The 26,308-nt window shown below is 32.1% G+C and overlaps 1 protein-coding gene across 3 annotated transcripts in view; it reads left to right on the forward strand.

Annotated features, from left to right (window-relative positions):
* Positions 1-6,281: 6,281 nt before the first annotated feature.
* Positions 6,282-26,308, forward strand: part of LOC127736244 (uncharacterized) — a 38,344-nt gene continuing 18,317 nt past the window's right edge. For all 3 annotated transcript variants that reach the window (XM_052246840.1, XM_052246841.1, XM_052246839.1), the window contains exons 1-13: positions 6,282-6,401; positions 8,072-8,227; positions 8,941-9,085; positions 11,854-11,988; positions 12,949-13,030; positions 15,231-15,306; positions 16,434-16,501; positions 19,227-19,305; positions 20,638-20,759; positions 22,669-22,799; positions 23,598-23,644; positions 24,849-25,027; positions 26,164-26,279. In XM_052246840.1, the coding sequence (XP_052102800.1) occupies positions 6,362-6,401; positions 8,072-8,227; positions 8,941-9,085; positions 11,854-11,988; positions 12,949-13,030; positions 15,231-15,306; positions 16,434-16,501; positions 19,227-19,305; positions 20,638-20,759; positions 22,669-22,799; positions 23,598-23,644; positions 24,849-25,027; positions 26,164-26,279 (1,376 nt within the window). In that variant the 5' untranslated portion in view covers positions 6,282-6,361. The remainder of the gene's footprint in view (positions 6,402-8,071; positions 8,228-8,940; positions 9,086-11,853; positions 11,989-12,948; positions 13,031-15,230; positions 15,307-16,433; positions 16,502-19,226; positions 19,306-20,637; positions 20,760-22,668; positions 22,800-23,597; positions 23,645-24,848; positions 25,028-26,163; positions 26,280-26,308) is intronic.

Genomic DNA, 26,308 nt, shown 5'->3' on the forward strand with positions numbered 1-26,308 from the left:
CTTTAAGGTTAGTGAAACTGACAGTGTCTGATAAGGGATGTTTATGTTTATCTGTTTGTCTATGAGTGTATTAGTTCCTTGTATTCCAGTGCAGATTGGTCATATCTCTAATGAAAATTGACAACAATACAAGATATTATAAGATTTTAACATACTGACACCATCAAATTGTCGCCTATAGTGGTTATTGCCCTTTAATGATTTGTTTACCAATGCTTATGTATTAGCAACAATGAGAAAAACCCATACTGAATAGTCGGCTTAAATGAAGTGGGTGTAAGCAATTATAGGGAACAGTACGGCTTTCAACAATGTGATAAACCCATACTGTATAGTCGACATATCAAGGTTTACAAAAATGTTAATACATGTATCACTGAAACTACTAATTTACTTTTTTTTAAGAGTTAATGTCCTTTAATGACAATGTTTTACCAATATCAGGATTTTTATGCCCCGGCCGTAGCATTAAGTTTTACCCTTTGTCCGTCTGTACATCTGTCCGTCCGTACATTCCAAAATTGGTTTCCATTCTTTAACTTTATTATACCCCACGCAACGAGTTGCGGAGGGTATAATGTTTTTGACCCATCCGTCCGTCTGTCAGTCTGTCAGTCTGTCAGTCCGTCAGTCCTTCAGTCCGTCAGTCCTGTTTCTTGTCATCGCAACTCCTCTCAAACCACACAACAGAATTTCATGAAACCTTTTTAGATAATAAGGACATTCTATGTAGTTGTGCATATCGACAGAAAATTACGATTCAATTCTTTTTCTAGGAGTTACGCCCCTTTGAACTTATTTACTTTAATGTACTACTGCAACAGTTTGTCATCGCAACTCCTCTCAAACCACACAACAGAATTTCATGAAACCTTTTCAGATAATAAGGACATACTACGTAGATGTGCATATCGACAGGAAATTACGATTCAATTTTTTTTCCAGGAGTTACGCCCCTTTGAACTTATTTGCCCAATATACTACTGCAACCTTTTGTCATCGCAACTCCTCTCAAACCACACAACAGAATTTCATGAAACCTTTTCAGATAATAAGGACATACTGCGTAGATGTGCATATTGACAGGAAATTATGATTCAATTTTTTTTTCTGATACAATTTTTTTTTCTTACACTTATTTTATTTCTCCCATTACAATGTGGGGACGTGGGGTATGTGAGCGTGCTCACTAAGGTTCTTTAATTTTGCCTCAACCAAATGTTATGAAACTTATACACCATGCTTATTACCACAAAACACAGATCACGTTTGAATTTTGATGGAGTCACTTTTACCGTTCTAGAGTTATGCCCCTTTACAAATGGAAAAATTGCTGAATTTTTAATTTCCGTTCTCTAACTTTAGTTTGCCTCAACCAAATGTTATGAAACTTATATACCATGCTTACTACCACAAAACACAGATCAAGTTTGAATTTTGGTGGTGTCACTTTAACTGTTCTAGAGTTATGCCCCTTTACAAATGGAAAAATTGCTTAAATATTTGTTTCTGTTCTCTTAACTTTAGTTTGCCTCAGCCAAATGTTATGAAACCTATACCAGTTACACAATGCTAATAACCACAAAACACAGATCAGTTTCGAATTTTGGTGGTGTCATTTTTACCGTTCTAGAGTTATGCCCTTTAGAAATGGAAAAAATGCTGAATTTTTCGTTTCCTTTCTCTAACTTTAGTTTGCCTTAACCAAATGTTATGAAACGTATAGACAATGCTTATTACCACAAAACTCAGATCAAGTACAACTTTAGGTAGCGTCACTTTTACAGTTCTTGAGTTTTGTCCCTTTATAACGTTATATGCAAGCGGGGGCATCATCTGTGTCCCATGGACACATTCCCCATTTATTTTTTTGAAAATTAAAGATAACAAAACTTGTAAAATAATATAACAATTAGCACTACCCAATCATCAAGGATTACTTAACCCACAATAACTCCTCATAGAAGTCGTTGACCTTAAATGGAGACTTTTACCAATGCTTCAATCTGATTAAAACACAGATCCTGTGTCCATGCTTTGCTTACAAGGATCTGACAACACTTTGTTTTACCGTCTGTTCTTGTAATTATTTCATCAGCCAATGAAATTTCAGCTTCAAATGTTTGAAAGTGTGTATTAACCAGACAAAACACGAGGATCCAGAAGATCTTTAAAAAAGAAAGTAGAATTGAGCATTATCAGATCCTTGTAAGCAAAGCTTGGACACAGATCTGTATTTTAATCAGATTGTCAGGGCTTGTGTTTTGCATATTTCTTGAAACGATAATAGATGGACAAAAACTGTTCACAGTAAAGTAAAGGTATCAACAATGCAATATCTACTGCAAAATACCAAGTCACTGATTACATCTTTTGAAGCCATATAGGAGTTGATGCCCATACATGATTTTTGAACAACTATAGTGAAAATCTTTCTACAGCAAAACAAATAATCAGCAATACAAGATCTTCATAAATACCAGTAAAGCTGAAACCATCAATTGACCATTGATATGCTTTATTGCCAGAAATGACAATGTTGAACCAATTTTAGAGTTTTTGCTTATTGAATTCTTTGGAAAACTGAAAGTAGTTGATTTCCACTGCTACATGTTTTTTCTCCATTTGATGGAATGCATTCATTTTATATGTGTGCCTGCTCTCAATTATGTAAGGATGTCTGATAACTTGAGTATGTTATTTTTCAATTGGAGATGTTTAAATCATAAAAAAACCATGAAACATATAGAAAGGTCACCATGATTAATTTTAAGAAACAAGCATTTGACAAACCAGAACATTTGTTGTGAAGAGGATGTCTGAATTTTGGAGGGAAATATAAGGAAGAAATTATGGAAATTTTAAATATAATGATGCATATTCAGGACGAGTAAACAAGTATGAATACAGAATCAATGTCCATGTGACACCTATAAGGTGGTAAAAAAAGATGCATTCTATAGAGTACAATTTGAAATTCATATATCAATGGCAAAATATATTTTTCGTAACATAAATGTTCACCGATTGGTGAATACTAATTTGATCCATTTGATGTGGCCAGAGGAGTGAGAATGACAAGACAGTCCTCCATGCTTTGCAGTGGACATTTTAGTGAGAGAAAAAAAAGACAAATAAGCTTCTTTTTGGAACCCATTTTAGGCAATTTTAACTTTTAACCTTTCATGATTTTTTTGTAATATTAAATTGTGCCTAGCAAATTGTACCAATCTTTGTATCCTCACAGTAATTTTTTTACCACTCAATAGCTTGAAAAAAAAATATATATAAATTTTATAGAAACAAAAGAAATACTCATAAGTTCATAAGTAGTGTATACCAAAAGGGAAAAGAAGATATACAATTTATAACACAAATTCAAAAATGAATTCATTGTGCAAAAATGCTGTGAAAATCGCAACCCTTTAAAATGTCTTCCCATCATTCTGAAAGTTTGTAATGGTGACACCCCCTATCAACTGCTGGATCAGTGACTGTTCAAATAGTAAAATTTGTGACTCATTTGGTTGATTCTGTGTCTATAACAGGTTAGTCTCTGCTGTACAGTTGTAAATGTGTATGATTTTATCTAGAGGTATCTGTATTAGGTGTTGTGATGTCTTACAGCATCTATACTTAAGTATGTGCAAGGAACATGGAATGTTGATTTTGCTTGTTTGCTAGAGGAAACCACTATGACTTTTACCCTTGTACTATCTATTGAAAAAGGTAATGATGGTTATTTCAAAATCATTTCAGGAGTGAAAGTAGCTTTTCTCATTTTGAGTCTAACATAGTCCCAGAATGACTTGGAATGTTGCTGTTCTGTATGTAGGTAATTTTAGGTAACTTCAATCCTTGTATAGTAATGAAGAGCAGCTGAGACACCCTGAGTGAGTACCCCACCCTTTTCATAAAATTTGAAAAGCAAAAATACATACTCTCTCATATATTTTTTTCAAAGTATACCTATAGTTATTCATGGAGAGATAAACAGATGTAGAGACATGTCTCTGACAGATGTGACAAATATCGTTTTAGATACTATTATTCATCAGCAACCTTGTCATTTATTTCATCTCAATTTCTCGACCTTATCATATATAATTAATATACAATATTTTATTCACTAATCAAAGTCCCCTTAGGGAACAACCATTTAACTTCAAGGGGGAGTTATGGTTTTTTCCTAAAAAAATATTCTGATCCCCAATTTGATAAAAAAAATATTCTGGTCAAGCAGATGACAAAAAAAAAATATTCTGAATCAGATTTACCCTTATTTATTTATAATACCTTATAGTGTTAAATGAGTAGGTCCACTAAGACCCCTTTTTGGCCCCAAAATATAGCAGTTTTACAAAATTGTTAAAATGTAATTTTTTAGCTATTTATTGGAAAGAAGAATACTTCTGTTACATAAATATGGGCTGTTTTTGACAATACAATGCACATGTATCGGGCACTAGCATCATTAAGTCATGCTAAATTACTGAAATCTTTGAAATGTTAGCATTTTGGTTAATTTTTAGACGGTTTCCGTTTGAAATGGAAGTGGCCGCATTTGTGTTCATTCTTAATATTTGAATGTAAGTTGTATTTTATGATAATACATAACATATATAAAGGTTGAGAATGAACACGGATGCGGCCACTTTCATTTTTGACAAAACACATCTGAAAAATGACATATTATGGCATATTTGATAGATTTTCCATATCTAAGCTTGAATTTGAGCGTCTTTAATGACTAAATCAGTTCAAATCTTTCACATAAACTAATTGAATCGACTGAAGTAGACACTTAAGTGTTTAAAAAATGTCCAAAATCTATCATCAGATGAACCTGAATTTTGAGGCCAAAATCGGCCCTTACCAGACCTACTCCTTTTGAAAAAAATAATTTGATTGATGGCGTCCAAAAAGTAAATAAAAAAAAATTTCTGACTCAGAAAAAAATCATAACCCCCTTCTTGAAGTTAAATGGTTGCTCCCTTATGAGAGCAGAATTATTACAATTTAATCATCCCTACAAGACAAACATACAATAAACATTATTTCAATGACTGAGTAGATTAGATGCTGTTTTTTCGGAAATCATGGAAATTTATAAAATATGAATTATTGTATTTTAAATGTGTCTGAAACCTGGGACATAATATATACTATTTCCAGCTGGAATAGGTACCTAAAAGACTGAAAACATGTTTTTAATATAATTAAGTTAACTTTGGCTGTGTTTGGATATATGCCTAAGGCAGCCTATGGTTACCCATAGGTATCTTTGGGTACCCATGGTTTGATATTTTGATATATAGAATATCAAACCAAAGGTACCTATGGATAACCATAGGCCACCTCTGGCGTATATCCAAACACAGCCAATAGCTAATAATTTAATTTTGGATGTAACACGTCTTCTGATTGGCTGAAAGTTTTTTGTCTGTCAGCTCATAGACATAGGCTGTGTTTGGTTATACACCTTAGGCGGCCTATGGTTACCCATAGGTACCTGTGGGTACCCATGGTTTGATAATTTGATATTTAAATTAAATATCAAGCCATGGGTACCCACAGGTACCTATGGGTAACCATAGGACGCCTCAGGCGTATATCCAAACACAGCCAGAATTTTGTCATGTGACCGTGATGTCATCAGCGTTTTTTCATAAATTATTCCTTAAAAATGGATTTAAGAATTATATTATAAGGAATGACTTATATTTTTTCTGTCTATTCGAAATAACCTCAAAAAGGTGCACCACATTTTTTATGTTATTTCTTCAAAGACAGAAAAAATATTACAGTCATACCTTGGCTGTGTTTGGATATACGCCTAAGGCAGCCTATGGTTACCCATAGGTATCTTTGGGTACCAATGGTTTGATATTTTGATATATAGAATATCAAACCAAAGGTACCCATGGATAACCATAGGCCACCTCTGGCGTATATCCAAACACAGCCCTTATATAAAGAATTCATGGTTCAGCTAACAACAGACTTTATTTTTATAGACACTATTCCGGAAATACCTGTTTATTTCCGATATGGTTTTATAACCAAAACAGACTGGTACCTGCGATATTACTATCTTTACTCCATTTCATTCATATAGGCTGTGTTTGGATATACGCCTAATGCAGCCTATGGTTACCCATAGGTATCTTTGGGTACCAATGGTTTGATATTTTGATATATAGAATATCAAACCAAAGGTACCTATGGATAACCATAGGCCACCTGTGGCGTATATCCAAACACAGCCTTGGTAACCAGATTTAAACACCGATGAGACGAAGACGAGCAAGTGCTTGGTAACGAAAGACGCTTTCTGATTTTCTGTCTTCATCTCAGAAAAATGGAGCAACAAAACAAGACGATAGGGGGTTATTCTCACGGTATTAGACAATAAGAATGTTAATGATATCCAGAAACATAATATCGTACATTTAGGTCGATCATAACAAATGGACAAACATGTCGGAGTTTACAACTGGATTTTGATGGGCATTTTTTCATCGTATTGTCGATGATTGTAGAATAAAAACAATTCATGAATTACTTTGTCCACGCAGTTACACCTTTTAAATCACCTATTGTTATATAGATATGTATTGTCTTTCTATTGATCATAGCAATACAATAAAATTGTTACCTGAGAGGGGGCATCTCTTACATTTTTCCGAACTTAATTTATTTTTACACCTTCTGCAAAAATGAAAAGAGAAGAAGAAAATAAGTTCCAATCAAATTCCAAATAATATTTTATCTTTCTGAAACACAAAATTCATTATTTCATATATATATATATATATAAACAAGTCTAAATATGAAAACAACGTTCAAACCTATGATTGCGTTGGATAAAAACCGCAATTTTTATATGTGTGCATGCAAAACAAATTTCTTGGTAGAGGGGTCTAAATACAGCACAAACAACATTTTCCAAAAGACCAAAAAAGTGAAAAAGTATATTTTAACAAAACGCATAGATATATGCTGGGCCTTAAAACTTTTCCAACTGCACAGGGTTTGTACTCAAAGTAGATGTTTGTCCATTTGTTATGATATGCTTTAAGAGTAATTCATGTGAAAAGGAATCCACCATAATTTGACATGTTGCAATTCACAGTCATAGCTTGAATAAAGGGAGAAATTTGGGGGAAAAGTAACTGTTTTCCAATGATTTTGTTGTGTATAGATAAAATAAAACAGTAATTTTTTTACCAAAATTGCAGATTGTAAGCTGGCTTGATTTGACTTTTTTAGTTGCTCTCACTAGACCGAGATTTTTTTAAAATACAACATAAGTGTACTAAAATTAAAGTCTATTTTAATTTAGACATAAAAGGGCCAGTAAAATTTTGAATGAAAAGCTATGGAATTTTAATGTAATTTTATTTCAAAATAAAAGATTTTTTTGAAAATGTCTGTCTTGCATTATATATGTTTCGCACTATCATAAATTTCAAATCCTAGTCTCAACTTAAATTGTAAGAAATCACTTTATTCTATGGTATCATATAAATCCGTAGTGTAAACTTTGTTATTTTTTGCAGAGTTTTTATTTCATGTTTCAAAGGCCAAACCTGTTTTGGAGTTTTTTTTTCAAGTTTTTCTTGTCCCCAACTCTTATCTTCCTTTTATAAATATCAAATTTTCGTGAGGGAACATTTTTTCAAATTTATCTTTATTGCTAAATTGTGTAAGTAAGATATTTTGTTGTTTGAGGGAAAGCCTACAACACACACAAAACCCCCAAAGGACATCTTATAGACAATATACCGTCTTTATCATGCTTATGTTATTTTTTATTTTTATTCATATGTATATAAATTTTTATAAGTTATAATTAGTGCATTAAAGCATATTGATAAACAGATTTTGGTTGTAAGTTATTCCTGAATTTTTATTTACAATACACTTGTAAAAATATGTATCTTCCCTTTTACTTATAATGATAAAATTTCTGATTTAATTATGAATTGAATAGAAGGAGTCTTATCATGTCACTAAACAGCTATAATTTTGCATTGCATCTCATGTTTTCTTTAATTTAATTGTACAGTGAATAAATATGAACTGATTTGTTTGGAGAATCAAGGAAAAGATGGATATCAAAGTTCAGAGAGAATCCTGATGGCATTCAAAGTGTTAGATGACATTGTACCCAGACTTGGAGTCTATGCCAGACTGATGGGTCGTATTAAGGATGATTTACATGGTAATTATGATTAGATTAGGTAGAAATCTATCTAAACCTTACCCTAACAGGTCTGTCCAGTAAAGACAGCTTCCAATAGGAACTCAGTTCACACAGGTTTATTCACTTCCATTAGATGTTCAGTTGTCGCAAGTCCTGGTTCCATAATTACGTCAAGTACTTTTTTCTTTTTAACACAAATGATTAAGGAGCTAAGTTGTGTTTGAATTCTTGGTAAACTTTTCTAGATTTTTAATTTAGATGTGATTTATGATTGTAACTATACTTGCATACATGTATACAACTGAGTTGAGATATCTTTAAAAATAAGGATTTACAGTTTTGAGATTTAGTAACATATAAAATTGTATTTTGAATTATGAAATTCAAAGACTATAAATACTTTGTAAACACAAAATGCTAAGAATCTTCAAAATTCATCAGTAGAAACTGTAAACAGCAAAAACAATCAAAATACAAGATCTACAAAAATGCCTATACAACTGAAACAATTGGATAACTCCTTTAGGAAATATAGCCTTAAAAATAATTTTTCACTAATTTTCATGTCCATTGTATATTTTTTCAAAGATCTTCCGCTCTGAAACTACTGAACCAATTTCAACAAAACTTGAATATATAGAATATATATAAAAATACAGTTGCTATTAAAGTTTTCTAATGAAATACATATATATATATATGCAAAGATTTTTCAAAATTGTTATTTTCAGCTTCAGTTTATAGTAAGGAGTTAACAACAGGGCCGGATGGTGTAGTTGTGAACCAGCCATACTTTACTTTGGTTCAGAGGACATCAACAAAGGAAGCTGATAAGATTGATATGTTAAATGAACAGTTAGATACAGTGAAAAGAAGGTGGGTTTATTCAGTAAGAGAACTCATGTTCAATACTCCTGGGGCCCTGGTGGCCTAGTGGTATAAGTAGTTTATAAATCTACAATGATCACTACCATGTAAACACTGAGGTTGTGTACTGTAAACCAACTTATTTTCGCGGATACTTTATTTCACGATTAGCCCTTTCTAGTCCATTTCACTGCGATTTAATTTCGCGATTCTCAAATTTACTTGATGTAGTTAGATATGGAAAAATCCGAGTTTTACATATTTGCCACCATTTATATTCGCGTTATTTTTCTACTCGTGAAAATCGCGAAAATTAGTTGGTTTACAGTATTTGAGCCTGGCTCTTTGCAAGATGCATCGACTCTGAACTTAACTAACTACACCGTATCATGACTACCATTTTCCTGTCTAAGATTGTTGGTTCTACACAGGTACTCTGGCTCCCTTCACTAATACAAAAAAAGCTGCCAAATGTTCTGAATTTGCATTAAACACAAATAATCAATAAATCATTCAATACTCCTGGCATTTCACTAGAACAAATTTATACAATCTTTAAAAGTTCAATATGATATTTACAGTCTTCTACCATTAAATTCAATGATAAGATTATATCTTTTGACAAATTTTCCATCAATAATTAATTGAAAAATATTCTTCTCTTAATTAAACTTTTGGGTCAATAATTGATTTTCCAATTTCCGATTTGCCAAAAGTAAAGCTAATGGTGGTTTTGAGTTTTCAATTTTTACAAAACTTTTTGATACACTGGTTATGTCAGTTATTGAATATGGTGCCTCAATATGGGGAGCTAGGGAATTTACATGTATTAATGCAATTAAAAATAGGGCCATGCAATTTTTTATGGGTGTTGGAAAATATACCCCAAATTTATCTTTATATGGAGATACGGGCCGGATGCCATGTATAATCAAACAATGGTCATGTATTTTTAGAAATTGGTCAAGATTTTGAAAATGAATAATACCAGACTTAATAAAAAAGTGTTCTTATGGGCAAATAGAATATGTAACAGTAAAATTAAAAACTGGAATTTTAGAGTTCATAGTAAATTTAGAGAACTTAATATTGAAAATTTTTGTAATATAAACTGTACTTTTAATAAAAATGATATTAAAAATATTGAGAATAATGTTTTTGATATGTACAAGAGAAAATTGTGTAATGATTTAAACACAAATGATCGCAGTAAACTGCGTACCTATAGGTTGTTTAAACAAGAATATCATAAAGAAAATTATTTAAGTGTTCATATGCCAGGAAAATATAAAAGTGCCTTTGCTAACTTTCGATGTGGTGTGGCACCAATTAGAATTGAAACAGAGGATATGAAGGGGTTTTATGTGAAAATAGATTTTGTTTTAATGACTCATGTATGCAACAGAAACTCATTGAAGATGAGAAACATGTTTTACTCAAATGCCCTTTATATTCACATGCAAGACAAGAGCTTTTTACTAGAGCAGTTTCTTTAAATAGTGGTTTTTCAGACTTAATTGATTATGAAAAATTTATATTCTTATTTACAAATGAAAATTTGTGCTTTTATTCTGCCAAAATATTTTAATTCAAAGGAAGAATGTTTTATATAGATTAAAAAAAAAAAGTGTTTTTTATTTTTATCGATTTGTCCATTTTTATGTAAAAGTCTCTCATAACTCTTTTGAGAATGGCTCTCGAATGTTTTTAAGATTGTTTTGTACTTTTAATTAAAACATGCTGTAGATATTGTATTCATGTTTGTATTGTACATTTAGAGAGGTGAGACTATAATAAAATATTTGATTTGATTTGATTCTGTTATTACACATTTTTAACACAAATTGCTTACCTTTGTCAATCATAGACTGGTTCTATACAGGACAAAATTGGCTTAATTCTGCCCACGAAAAGCTTGATAAGTTTAATATGATATATCTGTGTTATAACCAAATTTTTGAGAAAAATAAATACTGGTATCAAAAGTATCTAGCTTAACATAAAATTAAATGTAATTAAAAGATATATAAAATTTAAAGGTACACACATTACGCACAGATACATTTTCTCTTTCTGCTAGCTCTCCTCTCCATTGTCAATGAAAATTTTATTTCCCTACTAAGGGAGACAACTAAAAAAGGATCTTTAATTACCGGTACAGGGTTAATTATGGGAATTGGCAAATAGACTATTGGAACAAAATTTGGTGTCAATCATCTTTAAGCGTTCTTGTTTTATGTTCATGTTCTATGGTGAAAATTGGAAGATTTTTGAAAGGGGGTTTATCATCACTTACTTCTTGATTAAGATAAAACCCCAAAAATATTTCATTTCATTTCATAGTTTTATCTTTAAACACGATAAGGTTCAGGGACAAGAACAATGGGAAAATAAAACCTTGCCAACTCGGCTTTTAGAATAGTAAAATTTAATCTATGTGAAAGTAAATGACTTTACAGTATTTTAGCCAACCAAACAATATGGAGACAAATGTATAACACTGATAGTTATTATCTCCTTTAAAACAAAGCTATTGGAATTCACATATTTACCAGTCATTTTTATTTTGATTTTATGAAGACCTCCTGAAAAATTCTGCAGTATTGAAACCAAAACTACTCAAGTTAAAGCTATGTTAATCTAAAAGTAACAGTGCTCAAATCAGACAGTTTTACCAGAGCTATAGCGATTTCAACACTTTACATTTGTAAACATACATGTAATCCTACATACAAAAAAAATGGATTTATTTATAATTTTACTTTCATTTTGTAAAGATTGTTCGAAAAACACAAACAGTTTGAAGAAAGTCAACAGAAAATTGAAGAACTTGAAGAAAATATGGACAATTTAGAAGAAAAATCTCTTGGATTGGAAAAGCTTGTAGCTAATCAAAAGGCTGAAATTCAGAAGTATGTATACCATGTTAGATTTAAGATGTTTTAATCTGTACCTCTAGGCAGTAAAAAAAGAGCCAAATTTTGGGCTAAATGTGAAAGACTAATGTAAAGCAGATTTATATGAAATGTTCTCTAGTTCTTAGCTGATTTATCCTTTTCCTGCCATGCTGACCCGTTGATTATTTTTATTTAATCAACGTGTGGTCCCTTTGATCTCAGTTCTTCATTCTTCAAAATTCAATTATGATGTCAAATTTTCTTGCTTTCCTCTGAATTTCCTATTGTGACGTCATTAAAAAATGTGACTATGTCCAATGACGTTACTTATAAAAGTAAAAAACACATCTTTTTGCAGATCATTGAAAAAGAAGGATTAAGTTTGTCTGCATATCTTCTAAAAATCTTAAAGAAACAGATTCTACCACTAAATCTCGTGTAATATATTTCTCCACTCACAACAGTTAAATTTAAAATATTTAAATAGCTTGTTTTGCCTCGCATTCTAAATTTGAAAATATAACTGTCTCGAATGGAGGAATATTGTATCACACTCAATGCAGTGGTAGAATCTATATTTATCATATTGAATATGCATTTAATTTTTGCTGTTGTTTATTCATTCTTCATAAGGATACTACCATGATTAAAATTTTGTCAAACTAATTGAAATCAGGTAGTAATGGTTTAGTACATAATTTAATTGATAATAAATATTGATCATGAAAAAATATGGTTTCATTTGGGAGTTGCTTTTACCCAAGACCAAGATTTTCACAACCATTTGAAAGTACAAAAGATGCATTTTACAGATATGACAATCAACTTATATTAACAACATTTTTTGAAGTTAAGCATGTATCATATTTGATTGCATTAAAATCTTATTTAAATCAATATTACTTTTGTGATAAGAATCTACTCTTTCAAATTTGTGCTTGATTGGCTAACAAATCATTCATTGTTTTCATGCAGGCTTGAAGAGGAACTTCAGGATGAGAAAGACAGAGCTGCAGATATGGAGCACAGACTACAGGGAGATATACACGACTTACAGGTTAGATTCTCTCTTGTGGGGTGGGGGGGCTACTGCAGATATGGAGCACAGACTACAGGGAGATATACACAACTTACAGGTTAGATTCTCTCTCCTGAGCTGGGGGCTACTGCAGATATGGAGCACAGACTACAGGGAGATATACACGACTTACAGGTTAGCTTCTCACAAGCTGGCTTTGTTTCAGAATAACAATTTGTCTTTTTTATGCCCCCGCCGTAGCGTAGGGTGCATTAAGTTTTACCCTTGTCCGTCTGTACGTACGTACGTCCCAAAGTTAGTTTCCGTTCTCTTACCTTATTTAGCCTCAACCAAATGTTATGAAACTTATACACAATGCATATAACCACTAAACACAGATCAAGTTTGAATTTTTGTGACGTCACTTTAACCGATTTAGAGTTATGCCCCTTTACAAATGGAAAAATTGCTGAATTTTTCGTTTCAGTTCTCTAACCTAAGTTTGCCACAACCAAATTTTATGAAACTTATACACAATACTTATTACCACAAAACTCACATCAAGTACAAATTTGGGTAGTGTCACTTTTATCATTCTTTAGTTATGTCCCTTTATAACTTTATATGATATGCAAGCGGGGGCATCATCTGTGTCCCATGGACACATTCCCCATTCATTTGTTGAGCCTGCAACATTTATGTCACGAAAGTGTGACAAAGTGATCCTAGATTCCATTGTTTTTTGCGACATCAATAACTTTGTCAAACCTTCATAGAATTTTATGAAATTTAGACAAAAGCTTGTTTATGACCAAAATACAGTATCCAGAGCAAAATTTAAAAAAATTTTTTTCCCATTTTTCTGTATTTTACTGATAAATGGACTATTTTTTTTTTTACAGTTAACATTCATATTCAGTCTGAGGTTAAAGTTTTTCAGTCATCAATAACTTAATCAAACCTTCATGGATTTTAATGAAATTTGAAAAGAGGCTTTTTGTATGACCAAAATATAGTATGGAGAGCAAAATTTTGAAAATATTTGTTTTCATTTTTCCGTATTTTACTGATAAATGACCTTAGTTTTTTTTACATTTAACAAGTAGATACAGTCTGGGGTTAAAGTTTGTTACACATCAAATACATTTGTCAAACCGTCATAGAATTTCATGAAACTTTTTTCTGATTAATGTTTGAAGCAAACTTTTGAAAATATATTTTCATTTTCAGTATTTTTCTGATAGATGGACTTTGTTGTTTTACGGTTTACATTTACAGACAGTCTGGGATTACATTTTTTTGACATGATAAGTTTGTTAACCGTCATGGATTGTTATGAAACTTGGACAGAAGCTAATCTTTGAGACCAAGAAATAGCATCTAAAGAGAAAGTTTGGATTTTTTTTTAAATTCTGTATTTTTAACAAGAATATTTGAAACCCATTTTATTTTATTATCACATTACTTGCTTTCAATATTTTTATCATAAGTTACACTGTGTAACTAACACTAGCATATATAAATATTTAAGGAAGATTTCTTTAAATGTTTAATGGTGAATTGCGGTCACCTAATTGAATTACAATAAAACTTGTGAGTTTACCCAAAATAGAAGGTCAGTACGTAGTTTAAACCAAAGTCTTTCCCTGATCCAAGGTTATTAAGGAAAAAAGTTACTTTATTGGGAACCAAATTAGACTTATCCACAGAGTCATTTATTGTTCAATATATTTAGACTTTTGTCAGTTCTATTGTCCCATTCAATAAATACAATAGCTATTGTTTTTTGTGAAGCGAAAACAATTAAGAATGTAAAAAAATTGTTGAAGGAGTATCTCTTCCGTTCATCAGATAAAATCTGTTACCCCTGCTCACCACAGGGAGGTGGAAGTAGGATTTCGAGCAGTCTGTGTTTTCTTACTTTTTAGAAATGATATCTTAATTCATATAAAAGTATCACAGGAAATTTCGCTCAAATGTCCTATTTGAAAATACAGGTAAGGTTAATATTCTGGTGCTAAAATGTCCTATGATGTCGGCGCTCAAATGACCCTATGTGCATTTTCTATTTTTGCTCAAATGTCCTATGCCCGTTTTGAAAATGAATATTTTATTTTCATGACTTTAACATTTAATTAAATAATATACTTTTTTTTACTTTAACATTTAATTAAATAATATACTTATTTGTTAACTAATTGCATTATTTCAATGTTCAATAGATTTTGATATATTCTAGGATTCCATTGATGAAGGCAACCAAGAAATAGAAACCTTGTCAAGATACAAAAAAGGCTATGATGATTTATATTTAGGTAAACATTTTGCTGCAAATTTTAGGTTAGGCATATATAGCTACACAAAACAAGTTTCAGCGTAACAGTTTGAATGTAAGAGTCAAACAAAAAACTAATAATAGATTCCAGGTTAAACAAAACAAATGCAAGGCCAATTCAAATACAAAGTTGAAGATCATTGAAAACCAAAAGGTTCCAAAATAAGTTGTGCCAAATATGGTTAAGGTCAGCTATGCATGGGGGTTGATAAACCTTAATTTTTGGAATAATTCAACAAACCCTTAAATTTTCATTTTTATGCGCCTGTTTACAGGACGTGTAATGGTATACTGTTGTCTGTACGTCCGTCTGTCTGTCGGTCATCAACATGTCGAACAATAACTCCAAAACACTTTTAACCAATTTTCATGAAACTTTGATGAATTGTTTGTATCTATTGACGTAAGGTCTCTTTTGATTTTTATAAATTTTAGATTTTAGGTTTCCAAGGGTTTTATGGGATTTTATTTATAAAAAGTGGGTGATATTCCAGTTTTTTTACTATAACTCAAAAATACTTTGAACCATTTTCATGAAACTTTTGTGAATTGTTTATATATATGGACATAAGTTCCCTTTCAATTTTTAAATATTTCTGATTTTACATTTTGGAGTATTGGGACTTTATTCATAAAAAAGGGGGGTTTTCCAGTTTTCAGACAATAACTCAAAAATGCTTTGAGCAGTTTGCATGAAACTTTGGTGACTGGTATTTGTCTATCAAAATAAGCTCCTTTTACTTTTTTTTTTTATAAATTTCTGATATGACAATGAGGAGTTATGGAACTTTATGCATTGAAAAAGCAACAGGCGCATCATGCGCTCATGGCTCAGCTCTTTATTCAATAATGCTGCCAAAATTTATGAATATACAAAGTGCTCGGATTTTAATGAAATTTTATATCTACCTGTTTGTAGAATATGATATCATAAATTGACTTCTGGTAAACACATCATCAGTTAGCCTCCTTTTTGAAATCTGTTGTCTACCATCCTTTTTAAATATTAAATTATTTGAATGTGCAAACTGGGACCATTTGCTGAAATGTCAGTTTTCTAGTTATAACTAACAACAAGCAGACACTAATTTTTCTTTATTCTCACAGCCTTTCTAGACACTGCAGAGAATGAGTTTACAAAAAAGAGAAAGCAGCCAGTTATTTCTACAAAAAGAGTAAGTTTCTGATCTTTATATATTCAGTTTTATATGACTGTCGAAGGTGGGACGTAATATGGATAACCATTGTCTGTCTGTCAGCCCATCAGTCACTTCATACAATAACTCAAATTTGTTTTAACACAATATTTGGATTGATTGAAGCTTCCTTTTGGCTATGTCTTTCAAGAGTTACATGACTTTAATTGTTAGATTTAAGGCAATTTTTCACATATTGCACACTAACTCCAATATTCCTGGATTGATTTCCTCAAAACTTTATACAGTATTGTGAGGATTGATAGAAGGAAGATCCTTTTCAATTTTTTTTTCAATTTTTGGTGTGTAGTTCTAGATTTACGGGACTTTAATTGTCAGATATAAGTAAATTTATTGCATCATAATTGGAGTTTGTTTGGATTGATTTACTAAAAACTTTATTCATATTTGTTAAAATAGGTGAACATAACAAACTGTCAGATTAAAATAAATTTTGATATGTACCGGTAATTCCAGAGTTATTGGACTTAGACCATCAAATAAATAAATGGCATTTATTTTTAAATATCATGCACTAGCTCCAGTATGCTTGGATCAAATTTCTACAAACTTTACACTTGTTAGGATTGGTGAATGTAGACTTGCTTTTGATTTTAAAAATAAATTGGTTTGTCATTCCAATGATATGGGACTTTTCACGGTCATATCTGACGCAATATTTATAAGCCTATGGGTATCCTTATGCATGTTTTTCTACAGAGCCATTTTATTTGCTTCTACAGTGCCTTCTTAATATCCTTTTTAATTCTTGGAACAATTTCAATATGCACAATAAGGGTGTATTATGTGCTCTTGGTGCAGCTGTAATGACAAATGTGAGTCACTTGTCTTCCTTGAAAAGACTGTAAAGGGGAGACAATCAATAATCTATTTGTTCACTATGCAAAATGTTTTAACTTTGGTTTCTGTCCTGTGTTACATTATTATTTAGCAACTTAACAAATGTTTAGAAGACATGTTAACAATTGTCAATTTTTCAAACCTTTGAGGTGGATGTCTCTTGAAGAACATTTTCTTTTGAGGTTTCACATAAAAACCTATTTCACATTTTTAGCTGACCTGGCCCAAAGGGCCAAGTGAGCTTTTCTCATCACTTGTCGTCCGTCGTCGTCATCCGTCGTCGTCGTTAACTTTTTACATTTTGAACTTCTTCTAGAGAACCACTGAATGGAATGAAACCAAACATGGCATGAATGTTCCTTATGAGGTGCTGACCAAGTGTTGTTACTTTGTAGCCGATCCATCATCCAAGATGGCCGCCAGCGGGGGACTTAGTTTAACATAGGACCCTTTTGGAAATACATACAAATGTCTTCTTTTAGAGAACCAGTGAATGGAATGAAACCAAACATGGCATGAATGTTCCTTATGAGGTGCTGACCAAGTGTTGTTACTTTGCAGCCGATCCATCATCCAAAATGGCCGCCAGCTGGGGACTTAGTTTAACATAGGACCCTATGGGAAATACATACAAATGTCTTCTTTTAGAGAACCACTGAATGGAATGGAACTTATCATGGCATGAATGTTTCTTATGAGGTATTGACCAAGTGTTGTTACTTTGCAGCCGATCCATCATCCAAAATGGCCGCCAGCGGGTGACTTAGTTTATCATAGGACCCTATGGGAAATACATACAAATGTCTTCTTTTAGAGAACCACTGAATGGAATGAGACCAAACATGGATTGAATGTTCCTTATGAGGTGCTGACCAAATGTTGTTACTTTGCAGTTGGTTCATCATGCAAGATGGCCGCCAGCAGGTGACTTAGTTTAACATAGAACCCTATGGGAAATACATACAAATGTCTTCTTTTAGAGAACCTCTGAATGGAATGGAACCAAACATGGCATGAATGTTCCTTATGAGGTGTTGACCAAGTGTTGTTACGTTGCAGTCAATCCATCATCCAAGATGGCCGCCAGCGGGGGACTTAGTTTAACATAGGACCCTATGGGAAATACATACAAATGTCTTCTTTTAGAGAACCACTGAATGGAATGGAACTAATCATGGCATGAATGTTTCTTATGAGGTGCTGACCAAGTGTAGCTACTTTGTTGCCAATTTACTGTTCAAGATGGCCACCAGGATATTTTATTAAATAACGGGACCAATATTAAACCAAATTTGGCCTCAATCATTATTTGGGTATCTGTTATGATTTTTATCTATCTTTACATGATTTCTAAAACCAAAGTAGAGTCAGGTGAGCGACACAGGCTCTTGAGAGCCTCTAGTTTTATAATATATTTTATTTCACATTTTGCGGTTACTCTATGGATACAGTAGCTAGTTTACAATCTACATTCAAATGAAGTTAGTGAAATAATTGCTAAAACAATGCAGCATTATGCTCTGTATTAGGTTAACACACAATGTATTTTATATATCAGTTAGTTATAGATTATGCAGTATGCAGTAACTAATCGGTTGAACTGAGCTTTTAATGAGACAATTCCAATGGATAATGGAAAACAATCATACCTTTTACTACTGTTCTGTTGTCTTGATAGTTGATTGACAATTTATTGCTTTGAACAAAAGGAGTCTGCACCTTAACTTTAGATTAAGATGGTTATTTGAAAAACTTAATTGTACTTTTTGAGGTCCATACTTAACAGTAATGGTTTCAAATTGTTTAATTGTTTAAATTGATTCAGCAAAATTATTAATTGCAGGCAAACCTGATCAACAATATAGAATCAGCACAGAAGCTTGAGGAGCAATTGCAAACTGTTTTAAATACAGCTGTTGAAGGTAAACTACAAACCGTGTTAAATACAGCTGTTGAAGGTAAACTACAAACCGTGTTAAATACAGCTGTTGAAGGTAAACTACAAACTGTGTTCAATACAGCTGTTGAAGGTAAACTACAAACCGTGTTCAATACAGCTGTTGAAGGTAAACTACAAACCGTGTTCAATACAGCTGTTGAAGGTAAACTACAAACCGTGTTCAATACAGCTGTTGAAGGTAAACTACAAACCGTGTTCAATACAGCTGTTGAAGGTAAACTACAAACCGTGTTAAATACAGCTGTTGAAGGTAAATTGTTAAATACAGCTGTTGAAGGTAAACTACAAACAGTGTTAAATACAGCTGTTGAAGGTAAACTACAAACCGTGTTAAATACAGCTGTTGAAGGTAAACTACAAACCGTGTTAAATACAGCTGTTGAAGGTAAACTACAAACCGTGTTAAATACAGCTGTTGAAGGTAAACTACAAACCGTGTTAAATACAGCTGTTGAAGGTAAATTGTTAAATACAGCTGTTGAAGGTAAACTACAAACAGTGTTAAATACAGCTGTTGAAGGTAAACTACAAACAGTGTTAAATACAGCTGTTGAAGGTAAACTACAAACCGTGTTAAATACAGCTGTTGAAGGTAAACTACTAGTTGTACCTCAGGAATTTTAAGACCCTTGAATGAACTATTGTTTATTAAATTCTCAAAATTTAGATCTCACAAAACATGTTTAACCCCGCCGCATTTTTGCGCCTGTCCCAAGTCAGGAGCCTCTGGCCTTTATTAGTCTAGTATGTTTTTTAATTTTAGTTCATTTATATGTTTTGGAGTTTAGTGTGACGTCTATTTTCACTGAACTAGCACACAATTTTATTTAGGGGCCAGCTGAGGACCACCTCCGGGTGCGGGATTTTATCGCTGAGTTAGGGATCTCATTGGTGGCCTTCGGCTGTTGTCTGCTCTTTGGTCGGGTTGTTGTCTCTTTGACATATTCCCCATTTCCATTCTCAATTTTATTGTATATTTTTTAGATGACTATTAACTTTATTGTCATGACAACTGGTTGCATTGTTGTTGTACACCTAAAACTATCCTTTTAATGGACAATTTCTCTTAAATTGTTTATAAAAACTATATTTCTGTTTCTGTTGTATCACTTCCACTGGAGTAATACTGCGGTTCCCTCTCATACTTAGCTATGGTGAAAAGTAATTCTTTTTCTCAAATTTTTGTATATTGAATTTAATGTGTTTAAATATGTCATTATAACTTCTTACAATTATGAATTGGTTCTGCTTTTTATGGAAAAGTTCTCTTAATACCTTTATATTTTCATTTCAGAATTTGATAAATTTTTAGAAGAACACAAGGATGAATTACAAAAGATAGAGACTGGCAAAGAAGATGTAACTGAGGCAGAATTAGAAATACAAGAGATGGATATAGAACAAGCTGATCAGGAAGTAAGTTACCTTGGAGAAATGATACAAATGGTTTTCAATGGAAATTTGTGTTTTGGCCGCCCAGGGGCTCTTGACATTTCAGGATTTGTTTTACTTGTAACACATGCTTTGGCCAGGGTATGGTGTGGTTTGGGTGGGAGGGGCAATCACCTGTCATGGCCTTGTCTTAATCTGACCCTTGTAATTCGACATGATTTAATCAAAGAAATTGTTGCATTTTATCAAAATAGGAAACAAAAGGATAAGATATTGCAAGTTTGTAAAATTTGACAAAGAGATCTATAAATCTGTCACTTTTATAATTTGCACAGAGGAATTTGTCTTTACAGAAATTCCTTAATTAGTTTCAGGGTTTAAGCTAGGATTATGAGGGCTTTAGTCACTTTTGTGCGGGATGAAAATCAACCTTATTTTGGTTAGCAGCAAGGGATCTATGATGTATATTACTATCTATACATTTTTGCAGACTTTGAAGGACTTAGGTATACTAGGCAGTTACTGCATGATTTGACTGATGTGGCACTTTAATACGAAGATTAGGATATAAGATCTAGAAATCTAGTTCCCAATTTCACTTCAGTTAGTTTCAGGGTACATTCCTAATCAGCAAAAGTTGGGATCCATATTTTTTTAAACCAGGAATCACAGCATAAATGAACTTGTAAGGACTATTTCACTGCATTATTCATACTCATTATCCTTCAAAACGTTTTAAAGCGATATTTAGAATTAATTCTATGAAGTTGGAACCAAGGATTTGTACAAATCCTTATTGGACCAATTCTAATGACTTTAAATTGTAAATTTATCATGAACAGATCACGTTTACTTTCGATTTCCAAATGAAATGAAAACGGGAAGTGACAAGTGGATTATAAATTCAGAATGAATCCGGATTCATCTACGGATTAGTTTGTGTTTAAAAAAGGCAGGAAATTATCATTTTTTAAATTAAATTTGCTAAATAAGAACTATATTTGTCTCTCTCGTTTAGTTTGATACTTAATTATTTCGTATTTTACGTTTTAGTGTCTTTAAATTCATAAGAATACTTTCGTGCATGCGCAGTTCATTGTAAAGGTAGCACCTGTTTGACTCGTGAAAACATTTCTGAATGTTATGAATAAAGTTCTATCTTTTTAATCGAAATTGTCTAAAGTTTTTGATTAAAAGTTATATCAAATATGAGGAAAATGCGTTCATTTGACGAAACTAAGACAAGCGAACTGCAAATTGTGATTGTTTGAGAAGTATTGAAATTAAAATGCGAACTGTCTGAGGGAAAACTCAAATGACAAAACTACGACAAACGAACTGCAAATTGTGCTCGTTTGATAAATATTGAAATTGAAATGTTGACTGACTGATTTTACTGGGGAAAATAATTATGATGATCAATTATGAGGTTGATAAATAATTAACGAATTAGTGACCCATCCAATGGTGATAAGCGGATTATCTGTAATCACTTATAACAGTTAACACCTGTTATAAATGTTAATTAGCTTAGGGTCATAAACTTGTCAGAAACAATAAGACAGGTAGAATTATAGTATTTTCATGCGAAAATATTTTTACTCTTTCCAAATTTAAGTGACGAAATTGATTTGGAATACTTTCGTCATTTTGAAAACCGTTTCGTAAATGACGAAAATGACGAGCACTAGCAAAATCACTGTTAGATTTTAACGTCACTGGAGATTCATTATTGGAGTTGACTTAAAACTTGAACACAAATAACGAATAATTTTATAAAGATGATAGAAATTTATGTAGAATAAGGGTGAAAATCCTCAACATTTTGGTCTCTGTAGCCTTTGACAACACTTTCCAGTGGTGTGTCTTGCTTATTTTAACTTTATGACCCACTTGTTAGTTTTAAGAGAGATGTATTTCTACGTGATTGTAGCTTGAAGCTGTCCAAGAGAGATTTAAAAACACAGTTGGTGATATAACTAATGAACTACAGCTGTTGAAACATCACAGTCTCACACTACAGGATCAACTACAGAAATTAGAACTTAGTAAACCATCACATGGGTAAGTATCTTATTTTCAAATTTTGCAATTTTGATTTTGATAGGAAGGTTTCTAGTAAAAACAAAACATAGTTTTTTATTTCCAAGATGAGTTGTAATCAAGCATGTTTGTATTTAGCAATTTAACTATTCCTGAATATTTTTAAGTGTGTGATAAGACTTTGTTTTGGTGCAAAGTGTTAATTTGCACTTTTTATTTCACATGTTATTGTGCTTGTCTTTACTAACCCTGTCATTGTGAAATGGCCATTTTATTTCCTACTGTGCATGCACATATCTCTAGCTTTTTTTTATGCTTTAAATTAGTTTCTCAGCAAAATGTGTATTTCTCAATTAAAAACTAATTACATCACTAATATACTTCTGCTAAAATATTTGAAAACCCTTGTTTTGTAAAACACTAACTGAGGAAGTGAATATTATTATAGGCCAACATGTTAAAGGGGAGATAATCTTATTAGTTTACGTCATTCTGTTTGTTATTCAGGATATTCACCCGGGATATAGGCTCATATTCCTGGTCAGTGTTTTATATCTCCTGAGCCGTCAGGCAAAGGTGATATAGAGCACAGGCAGGGAATATGAGCCCATATCCCTTGTGAAGCCCAATTAACAATTATATTATACTGGAGTGTCCTGACTTCAACATTATATACCATTCTGAACTTTGTTTTTGTTCACAGGGTATTTGTGCTCATATAAAATTTGATATGATCTGTTGATATTCTGCAACATTACGTTTGTATTTAAGAAGCAATACAAAATTATTATCTTTTGATATCTCTATGTATATTTTCAGGAGAAAAGAATTGAAAATATTAGAACCTGAGGGACTCACAAAGGGAGGTAAGTATGGCAAAAATATAAACGCTGTAAACGTTGATTAGATTTGGAATTAAAAGGAAAGATATCGAAAACTCAGGTTTTGAAAATAAATGATAAATTTATATTCTCTGTTTAACTTGAATCGTTCTATAAGACATTCCCAATAATTTGTTTTGATAAAGAAAATCTTGTTGTTTTCAAGCTCACCTTGCTCAAAGGGCCAAGTGAGCTTTTCTTATCACTTGGCGTCTGTCGTCTGTCGTTCATCATTGTCGTTATCTTTTACAAAAATATTCTCCTCTGAAACTACTGGACCAAATTTAACCAAACTTGGCCACAATCATCATTGGGGTATTTAGTTTAAAAATGTGTCCAATGAGCCCTCCTGCCAACCAAGATGGCCGACATGGCTAAAAATAGAGCATAGGGTAAAATGCAAGTTTTGTCTATTAATTTGAAAAATGTTATAAAAAGAGAAATTCTGACGGGAGCAAAATTGTTCAGGCTGTTCAGCTCTACCAATTGTTCATATACATCAAAACTATCAAACGACTTCTTATAGGAGTTATTGCCCTTAAATGACAAATTTTACCATTTTCTTTTATTTTTGCCTATTATCGTGAAAATTATAATAGATAGGGAGAAACTTTAAATTGCAAAAAATGATCAGCAAGACAAGTTCTACAATATTGTCAGTTGACTCCTTATTAGAGTTGTTGCCCTTTGTTGATGATTTTACCAATTATTTGGGTTTTTGCCTTATATCTTAAAAGTTATAATAGATAGGTAGAAACTTAAATAAGCAAAAATGATCAGCAAGACAAGATATACAATTAAGACAATATGGTGGAAATTGTCCGACGACTCCTTATTGGAGTTATTGCCCTTTAAGGTAAGGCAAGATCTACTCACAAGTCAGATTTTGTCGATATAGTTCATAGTCTGTCACTCTTTATAGGAGTGATTGCCCTTAAATGAGTTTTTTTTTTTTACCCTCTTTTGTGTTTCGAGCAAAAACTAAAGATGATAGAGAGAAACTAAACAGACTAAATGATCAGCATTACAAGATCAACAAACAGAGATTTTTGTCATGAGTTCTATTCTCGTCTACAATGTTGGAGAGTGTCCTTTTATGCATATATCAGATATTATAACCTATAATTTAATAAAGAAAAAACATAAGAAAAATTGATAAGTAACTAGTGTATGTAACTATTTTTTGTAGATTCTATTCTATCAGCTGGGTTAGGAGATGAAGATGAAAAGAATACTGAACCTGATCCATTTATTCCTCAGGAGCAAGTCTTCAGTAAATATGCTGCTATGGTGTACACGTCTAGTAATAATGGGAAATCATTTGATACATTTAAGGAGGCAGAGTTTTGTCCTAGCTGTGGAGAAAAGGTACATAAGGATAGACTTCTTGGTTTGTTTGTTGGTGTATAATTACACTTTCAGCAACCTTGGCTATATCATGGCAACCAGTTTTTATTTGTTGAGGAAGCCCAGGTACCCAGAAAGAACCATGGAACTTGCCAAATAATAGATCTTTTCATAAGATAAACTCCAAATAAATATTGTTATCTGATGTATTTCTAATCATGTGCAGGTCAAGTAGTCAGGATTTAATGTACTTCTATTTTACTTGTAATATTAAAAGGTAATGTGATGAAATAATGTTAACTGTATCAATTTTACTGCACAAGATGTGCATTTCGACAATTAATGTGTATTCAGATAAAAAATATAATATGAGACAACAACTTTATAATACAAGTTAATCAAAATAGATGTCTAGAGGTCATCATATTACTTTAAGTATGAAGAAGTCATTTGACAAACTCCGAACTGCTCTATGTATCCACCATGCAGATAAGAAAGATAAAATCGAAGACATGCAGACAAACAGCAGCAATAACACACTTTAGAGAAACCTATAAATATTGAGTAACATGAACCCCAATAAAAACCAGTGATAGATGATGCTCAAGTTGAATAAGCAGTTACTTCTCAGTTACTGGCACCCATCATGTTGCTGTGAATAAATTCAAGAGTATCAACACTAAATTCTTAAAAGACAAGAGAGAGAGAGAAAGAGAGAGAGTTGTAATGTAGTTTTCACCAAAGAGTAAACTAATTGGTTGGTATGAACAGCAATAATAATCTCTTTTGGTTTTATTATAATTAATATTTTAAGGTTTCCTTGCCAAATTGGATCTGTTACTAATGTATTACTTATTGAGGATTCATTTATTTCTGTGGTACCAGTTTTCGTGGATGAAGAAAAAACTGTATTTGTGGAAATTTGATTTTTTGGTTCTACAAAAGTCTGCATACAAGCCTACACAACATTTGTACTTTGTTAAACATTTCTATTTGTAGTTCATCTGTACCCAAGAAATGAAAGAACAAATGGTATCCCATGAATAATAATGAATCCACAATATTGATTTATTAGAAAATACAAAATGTTTTTAAAATAGACATGAAAATTTAGAGGTTCACAATTTAAGATGAGTAAAATTTTTATTTATTTTTAGACTGTTATTTGTCCACACAAATTACCTGGTAGTGAGAAGGTCTTCAAGTTACCTCATAGTTGTACCCATATAAAAATATCTCGTCCCAAGGTCAGAGTCAACAAGGATATAATTGAGTAAGTAAAGCTATTGAAAATCATATTGA

The sequence above is a fragment of the Mytilus californianus genome, unplaced genomic scaffold (genome assembly GCF_021869535.1).
Source record: "Mytilus californianus isolate M0D057914Y unplaced genomic scaffold, xbMytCali1.0.p SCAF_3, whole genome shotgun sequence".
Taxonomy (NCBI): domain Eukaryota; kingdom Metazoa; phylum Mollusca; class Bivalvia; order Mytilida; family Mytilidae; genus Mytilus; species Mytilus californianus.